An 8,310-nucleotide genomic window follows, 5' to 3' on the forward strand; every position below is an offset into this window, starting at 1 on the left:
TTTAAGATGTCATTTAATGATTACATGTAATTTAAGGTAGCCGAGGGAGGTTGTCAAGACAATAACTGTTCATGTAAGTGCAGTAAGTGGTGATGAAGGTAAATACCTGTACTCTCTCTCTTGCAGGATCCCCACTGGGTCCAGGCCCTGGGGCTTCTGGATTGGTGTGATGCGATTCTGTTTCTGCATCTGGAGCATGGGGGAAACCTGCTGCCCGGGAGGCTGAGGGGTCACCGAGCTGCCCGGCATGGGCCCAGCTGGCACAGCCGAGGCCTGAGGTGGTACAGGGGACGGGCGTCCGCTGGCGACAGGGGTGAGGTGCTTCTGAGCGTTGGCTTGATTTTCACCACCCTGACCTGGAGACCAAACACTTTGTCTGTTATTGGGTCACTTCTCAGTAGGGCAGGTTAATACAGACATGATGAAAATCACTACATTATAATTAGAAGTTATTTTGATAGTGATATACTATGCATTTATATATGTACAATAATAAAAAACAAAACAGGAAGCGCCATTTGGATCTGATGACAACAAAACACAACGCAGGTGGTCCTGATGCATGGGTAAGCATAACACTAGGACACAAGAAAGAAAATATGGATTCCCTCACAAACAAATTAAGGCACACTGCTTTGTTGAAGTACAAAATTTAAAAAGTCTTCAACCACCACACACCAGTCTTCCTCTGGGTTTTTAATCCTGATGAAGACTGGTGTGCTGACAATACAGGTTAGTCTTGTTTTTTTATCTTGTAGCAATAATAATAAAGTTGTTTTAATTTTTTACTTTTGTACTTGCAAGTCTACCACGGGGCTCGACATGGACAGATCTGTAGAGAAATTAACTTTGTTCACCCACAAAGGTAGACACATATCAAGCAGAGTTTCCTCAGCTCAGTGAAACAAGCAGCAGTACTTTTCTCATTTTCACAGACACCTACAAATAACATTACTAGCCTTTCCCCTCCCAGACCTGGCTCTCTTTTCCCTCACTCCAAGGTCACTCCCTAGTCTTGACATAGGTATCTTTGTTTGGTTCGTTCCTTCACCAGGGACCAATTTGCCATTCAGGAGCTATTGCCGTTTTGACTACCTAAAACGTTATTGATTTATTCAGTTTTAAATTGGCCTCAGTGGGAGATGAGATTGTTTTCTTTTTGTATCTTGGGTTTTTTTGTATCTCTTTTTATTGATGTGTATTTGACTATTATTTCTGATTTGAACACTTTAAAACATTGGTTGCATAATGCACCGTTAGTCTGTAACTACATGGTGGAAACTTTTAATGACTGCTGCGATCCATCAATAGCCCAGCATTTTAAGGACCATCCCCTCTTTGTTTATCGACGAGGTCCTAATTTACGCAACAAGCTGGTGCGGGCCAACATTAAGGCAGGTCTAAAACAGACTCTTTTAGTTCCTCTAAAAGATGGGAATTATCCATGTGGTAATTGTGCCCGGTGCCAAAACACATGGAAAACTCCTGTTTTTAGACATCCAAGATCAGGCTAAAGTTTTCCTGTTACCTGGTAAAACTAGACGCATGCTGAAACAAAGGATTAGTTAGCAAAAGAGCTCCATCAGACGCAATGATTTTGAACTATCCTGTTACCCGTCATTTTAATGAATTTTCTCACCCTATCTCCTCTCTACGATTACAAGGCATCAAACACATTGAACTGCCAAGACGGGGAGATATGGAAAGAAAGATACTGTATGTCAAAGGGAGCTTTTTTGGATTGACACTTTAGATACACTTCAGCCAATGGGCCTTAACGAGGATTTTGATGTGAGTGTTACGTTGTATTCCAAGATGTTTCTTCATTTCTAATATAGGATTTGGTGTCTATGGTTTATGATGACCCTCGCCTGATACCCCTCTATAGCTCTTTGTTCTACTGTCTGAGATCCTTTTAAGACTCGCAGCTTCTCACTTGTTGCTGGCGCTGAGTGAAAATTATAGTTGCCCTGATGACCAGCAAACATATTCAAATTGTTTCCCTCTTTGCGGCAGAAACAAAAGTGCCGTCTTCAAAGCCAGTGCTGTTACAATGCATTTTAAGACAACCTTGGATTGCAGCATCTTTTCACACTATCCCGCGCAGCTTCAAAGAATTCACTTTAGTCTCCTTTCAAAGAGAATCTGATGTAAGACTACACATCAAACAGTCGGGTTAGTCTCAAACATTTCACTCATACGTTAGATAATGAATGTGTGGAATGAAAACTGAAAAAAAAATAATGTAAAAGTTAAACAATTGTAAGTCAAAGCTAATGCAGCTCACTGTGGCTTCAGTCTAGACTCTTACTTACTTACCATCAGACCAAGGCTTGGGTCCTGTGCTTTGATTGTGTCCTTGCATGGTTGGGGTAGGGCAGGGACTTGACTGGGGACCACCCAAAGTAGCCATTGGCATACCTTCCAACACAATAACAATTCATATTTTAATAATTGTTTTGTGAACTAAACCAGGGGTTCTCAAACTTTCTGGGGCCAGTGAACATTTTTCCAAGGACCCCCTCATAATTGTAACACCAATTAAGCATAATGCTTACTATTATTTGTACTCTTAGATGCCATTGCAACTATTTATGTTCAACAACTTTTCTACCTAAATACTTCAAACCTGTTTCAGAGTAATAAACAGAAACACATTTCAATTTGAATCATGTTAGTACCACTTTGTTTAGCCATGATAGTCCGGGCACTTTGTAATCAGATGTCGCTTTAGCTTGAGTGGCTTCATGGCTTCGTTCAATAGCACCTGAAGACACATGATGCATTTTGGTCTCCTATCGCTGTTCTGAATAAAACCAACCTCGATATACAGTACCTGCTAGCTGGCTAATAAGCCAAGCAGCAGGAACGGTTCGTTGCATCCTGAGTGAAGTGACTGATTCATGACAGATTGATGTGATGTGTCACGAGTTTCTATTAGCCCAAAGCTAACGTGGGTGGAAGTAATGGACACAATATGCTTGTTTTATTTGCGCAAATGGTCCCCATCTGTAGGTACGCTCTTTTTAATGATGCAGCACAATTAATCGCAAATAAATCACATATTTTGTATCTGTTCAAAAGGTACCTTGAAGGGATATTTGTCAAGTATTTAAACTCTTATCAACATGGGAGTGGACAAATATGATGCTTTAAGCAAATGTATGTATATATTTACTATTGGAAATCATTTTACAACACAAAACAATGACAAATATTGTCCAGAAACCCTCACAGATACTGCATTTAGCATACAAAAATGCTCAAAGCGCAAGTTAGGAGCGTTATTAAGTATGACATGGTTGATACCAATAAAATTATTAGGTTTTCTAGTTTCATATGATGCCAGTATGTTCACTCTAGCTTTAAAACTGATCCTGCTACAACCTAAAAACCGCACGTTGCGTTAATGTGTTAAAGAAATTAGTGGAAATCCCAAATATGTTGACACCAAAATTGTGATTTTTACTATGAAAAACATCTCTGACACCAGAATTCCTTTTAGGGATTTGATAAGCTTAAATGTATCAAGATCTCTGGTCATGATTACACCTGTCTTCTCAATCTCAATGCAAGCTGACACACTGTTCATGCCAGGCAACAACAACTGCCAGGTTACATTACAGGTGTGGAAGCTCTCAGGTAATAATCTTGGCCACACTGAGATATGAACCATCCACATTTTGAGATGGCCTGGCTCACATTTCATGGAGCTTCAGAGCTTGTGTTGAAGTGTGAAGTGTGTTCAGATCTGTTGCATTAACCAGTTTGTATCACTGTAAAACTGCATCTTCTTACCTGGAGGCCTGTTGTAAGGACTAGCACTAGGTGCCTGCTGCTGCTGTTGTTGTTGCTGCTGCTGTTGCATTGTGGGTAGACTCCTCTTGCCCTGAACAGCCAGTTGGAGGTTTTCAGGCAGGGGCTGCCCACGGCCTAGGATCTTGTAGGCCAAGATCTGAGCTCTGAGCTGCTGCAGCTGGATCGGACTGAAAGCAGAAGGTCCCCGACCCTGCTGGCTCATGTTGGACATGTTTGGCACGGCTGACTGGGGATCCATGGGCATCATGGGGACTGACTGGGATGGAGGCATGTGGGGCGGTGTGGGTCCCCCACCACCTCCACCTCCTGACATGGGACTAGAAGCATGCTCATGGACACCCATGGGGGATGGATGTGGGGATATGTATCCTACAGTAGACAGGAAGGAGTTTTAATGATTTTGCACAACCAAAATTCACATCAGTACCCTTAAAGCAGTGGTTCCCAACCTTGGGGTCGGAGCCAACCTAAGGTGTCGATATATAAATCTAAGTCGTCGCAAGATTATTAACAAGACAGAAAAGCAAAAAATACATATTTTTCAGATACAAAATTAGTTATTTGTTTAAAACTTTCCTTTTTTTTCTTGTTAATAACTGGGTTATTTTACCTTTTAAAACCTATAAAAAGTATTAAGATAAAGCAGTATGAGTAGGAATAATCACCATTTGGTTGCCCTGGGTATAATCTGTAGATATATGCAAACTGTGAAGAGGGATTGTTTTAAAAGGCCAAAGGGAACTACTGCCTTAAAGTACTGATCAAGTTTCTGATGCTACTGAGCAAAAAGAAAGCTGCCTTCCTACAAACTTTAATTCATAAAACAATCTTTATTAAGATACCTTGGCTGTGCTGGTCCATCGGACTCTGTGGAGGCCCCATACCACTATGCAGAGATCTCATCCCCACACCTTTCATGTGACCAAAATGCATCGCATCTGCCATGGTCTTCTCATTCATCCCCTCCATGGTCTGAAAATAGAAAAAAAATTCAAGATTAAGATTCAGTAATTGTATATAACACATTTTCACCCCAAACTGTAATCTCTGACGCAACCTTGAAATCAAAACCAACAAAACTGAAGACTGTGATGAAAATAATCAAATCATCCCAAATATTAATTTTAATATTGTTGATATTCAAGGCCAACGACTCATCTTACCTCTTGCACAGAGCAAAACCACATTTTGTATTCTATTCATCTTAGGTCACACATTTGTCATATGGTGATCAGTAAGCTTAAGAGGTAGATTAACATCTGGCTAAGTAGCTACATTTCTTAGGTGCTACATGTCAAAATTGTCAAGACGCTCCAGCTAAACGCATAGATAAATATCTCACAAGAAGATGAAAAAACACACAAGCAGAGATATAGCCCAACCAATCATTTTTGTCATAAATGCAAAACATAAACCACAAGATCTTAAAAGAAAAATAAATAAATGTATCCTTGCTCTCTGGCGGACAAATTGTCACAGAGACACTTTCTAAATGACCTTAAATATATTTTGCTATTTCTGTACTGGAATTTCTTGTTATTTATTGGGCAACATGTGATGTGAAGTTTCTGCAATAAGCCAATAAAGGTTGATATATCAGTCTGGCCCTTGTAACAAGTGTCTCATTAAAACTTCAAAGTATTATCTAAGCCTATTGAAGACATCACATAGACATAACATAACTACTACAACACTGCCCTTGAGCAGTAGGCACACTGTACCTTGTGCATAGGATACATGCCATCCTGAGAGTATTCACTTTGTCCCTGGCCCTGCATGCCATGAGGTGCGTTGGGTGTTCCAGGTCCAGGACTGGGTCCCATCATACTGTGAACAGAGCCTGGTGAGGGGTCCGGTCCAGGGCTCGGACCCAAGATGGGCCCTGGGGATAGACCTGCCCCCGGAGAAGGGCCAGGATGGGACATACCACCTGACGTGTCTGAAGGGGTGGACATCTACTGGATTGCTAGGAGCATACCAGACAGCTTCAGGGGAAAAAAGAGGGACAGGATGTTAAAGCCATGCAAACAATACAGGTCCAATACCACCATAAAATATTTATGTATTCAAATCGTTTTTTAAGTTGTTTAAATTGTCTGCTCTTTTATTTTTTGAGTTGCATTTCATGTTTGAAAGAAATAATGATTCTTCTTATTAAAAAATGATTCATCACACTGCTGCTTCATTGGACAGGATTACATTGTATAGGTGCAACTATTTCTGTACATGTAGCATCTATGTGAACTAGGGCTGGGCAATATGACGATATATACCGTCAAAACAACATAAAAATGTCTATCGTATACATTTTTCAATATTGTTTCTATTGCGATAATTTATCTATATTTCTTTCATTCTTCTTCATAATTTCACTTAAAACCCGTACGTCCATTTTGCACTCAAGTGTTAAAATGAGAAAATACTCAGCACTTTTCATTTGTCGAGTATTTCATGTGTCAATAATTTAATTAGGCTTTACCATGTGGTTATTTTATAGACTATTTATTTATTGAATTACCAGAAAACATATATTGTGATACATATCGTTAGAGATATTAAATGACCTATATCGTGATAAAAGATTTTGGCCATATCGCCCATTATGTCTTAATGTTCTTTTGCACTTTGTTGCAATGTTCTTGAATGTTTATGTAAAGCACTTTGAATTGCCCTGTTGCTGAAATGTGCTATACAAATAAAGCTGCCTTGCCTCAATATTATCATTTTGGCCATATTCCTGCAGCCCTACTACAGTGAGTATGTGGCCTGCGAACCATAATGTAAACAAATGCCTGTTTGCTGTGGTTTATTACTGCTGACTGCTCAGACTGTGCCATCACTGGACATCTCTCCATCCACTGTAGCATCAGTCTGACCGACCACTTCTATATAAACTGTCCGTCAATCCCTTCCTGCTGTCAAACCTCACAGCCATAGCTACTGGTACCTAAATGCAGATATATGAGTTTAACGACGTAGCATTTTTAAATAACAAGCTTAACACAATGACCCATATCTGATTTCCTATAGTAAAACAGTCCAGTATCAATGCTGTCACCTCATTTCCTGCTGATAACGTTTGAAAAGAAAGAAAACAGACCGTGTTTACAGGGTTAAAACAGATGCTGAAATACCATTAAGTCAGTTAGTAATAACATACAGGATACACAGCGCAATGCAGGTTATATAAACAGATGGTATAGTGTTGTTTCGTGGCTATTCCTCTCAACGTTATCTTGGTAACTATCACTCTGTAGGCTAACTCTGATTGGATCATGGCTTCCCCCAAAAACACTGGTGGCCATCACGGATGTGCTGCTAAAAAATCAATGTTTTAGATGAAAGTCAAGCACCTGACATGACCTTGGCGATACAATAAGAGACTAACATGTAATAATATCACATTTAGAAGCACACAGATTCACAGTAAAACACAATCTAGGACGCTTTTCTTGCTGTCTGTCTGCCTCGCTGGACCAACTGAAGCGAGCTAGCTGACGTTAGCTTAGCATGCTAGCTATGCTAAGCTAACTAGCTCCGGGTAGCAGAATCTCTGTGTTTGTAAAGTTTGGACGTTTAGCTGAACGCAGAGTCGATATAAGTCATTGTTTATCACAGATGAAGCGCCGTTGGATGATTTACCTTTCGGCTGAACTGTAACCGCACTCAATTAGATGGAAGATACTGTAATGTTTCTTCAGGAATATGACTGCTGGTGTCCTAAAGTTCACTCCCCCTCCGTGTTGTTTTGCTGACATGTTAAAGTTTTTTCTTCTGTCGCCATTGGTGATTTGTCAATGTCACCGGAAGTCCCGCCCACCCCACCTCAACAGTGATTGGCTGGAACGCCACGTCAATCATCATATTTTTGTTTCTTTTTTGGCTTTGTATCTCTGAACCCTGAAACCATTTGCTGTAACTTTCTGGTCATTTCATTTCATTTCAAAATGTATTTCGAACGTGAAGAATACAATAAAAAATAAAAGAAAAAAAATAATGATTATACCAACAATACTAATGCATACAGTGCACTTTAGACTAAGCTACTAGACTTACCCTGCACTATATTCATTTTTAACAGTCTCTTCTGCACTTAACTCACTTTTTTAATAGTCGTGTATCACAGCTGTTACCCTGCACTATATTCAGTTTTAACAGTTTTCTACAGTATTTTTATATCTGGTATATTTCTTTGTACTTTGTACTTTGCACTACTAACTTTTTTACTGCCTTTTTACCAACAGGTTTTTGCATTATGGAACTGTGATGCTGGAAACTTGAATTTCCCTCGGGATCAATACAGTTACTATCTATCTATCTATCTATCTATCTATCTATCTAACTATCTATCTAACAAGTGGACAGTCAGAAACAAGTAGTATTTACATACAATGAAAAGCGTAAGAAAAATAAATTGTCACGAAATTTACTAGTTATTTCACAGCTCCAGTTGCAGATTACAATTTTACATACAAAACATACAAGCTAATA

The 8,310-nt window shown here is 39.6% G+C and overlaps 1 protein-coding gene across 2 annotated transcripts in view; it reads right to left on the reverse strand.

Annotated features, from left to right (window-relative positions):
• smarca2 (SWI/SNF related, matrix associated, actin dependent regulator of chromatin, subfamily a, member 2) overlaps positions 1-7,619 on the reverse strand; it is a 49,684-nt gene extending 42,065 nt beyond the window's left edge. The window contains exons 1-6 of one of the 2 annotated variants that reach the window (XM_037776842.1): positions 7,462-7,619; positions 5,541-5,804; positions 4,662-4,791; positions 3,799-4,188; positions 2,320-2,421; positions 107-356 (exon numbers count right to left, since the gene is read on the reverse strand). In XM_037776842.1, the coding sequence (XP_037632770.1) occupies positions 107-356; positions 2,320-2,421; positions 3,799-4,188; positions 4,662-4,791; positions 5,541-5,774 (1,106 nt within the window). In that variant the 5' untranslated portion in view covers positions 5,775-5,804; positions 7,462-7,619. The remainder of the gene's footprint in view (positions 1-106; positions 357-2,319; positions 2,422-3,798; positions 4,189-4,661; positions 4,792-5,540; positions 5,805-7,461) is intronic. The other variant, XM_037776843.1, reaches the window with a different exon arrangement.
• Between the last annotated feature and the right edge of the window lie 691 nt (positions 7,620-8,310).

The sequence above is a fragment of the Sebastes umbrosus genome, chromosome 8 (assembly GCF_015220745.1).
Source record: "Sebastes umbrosus isolate fSebUmb1 chromosome 8, fSebUmb1.pri, whole genome shotgun sequence".
Taxonomy (NCBI): domain Eukaryota; kingdom Metazoa; phylum Chordata; class Actinopteri; order Perciformes; family Sebastidae; genus Sebastes; species Sebastes umbrosus.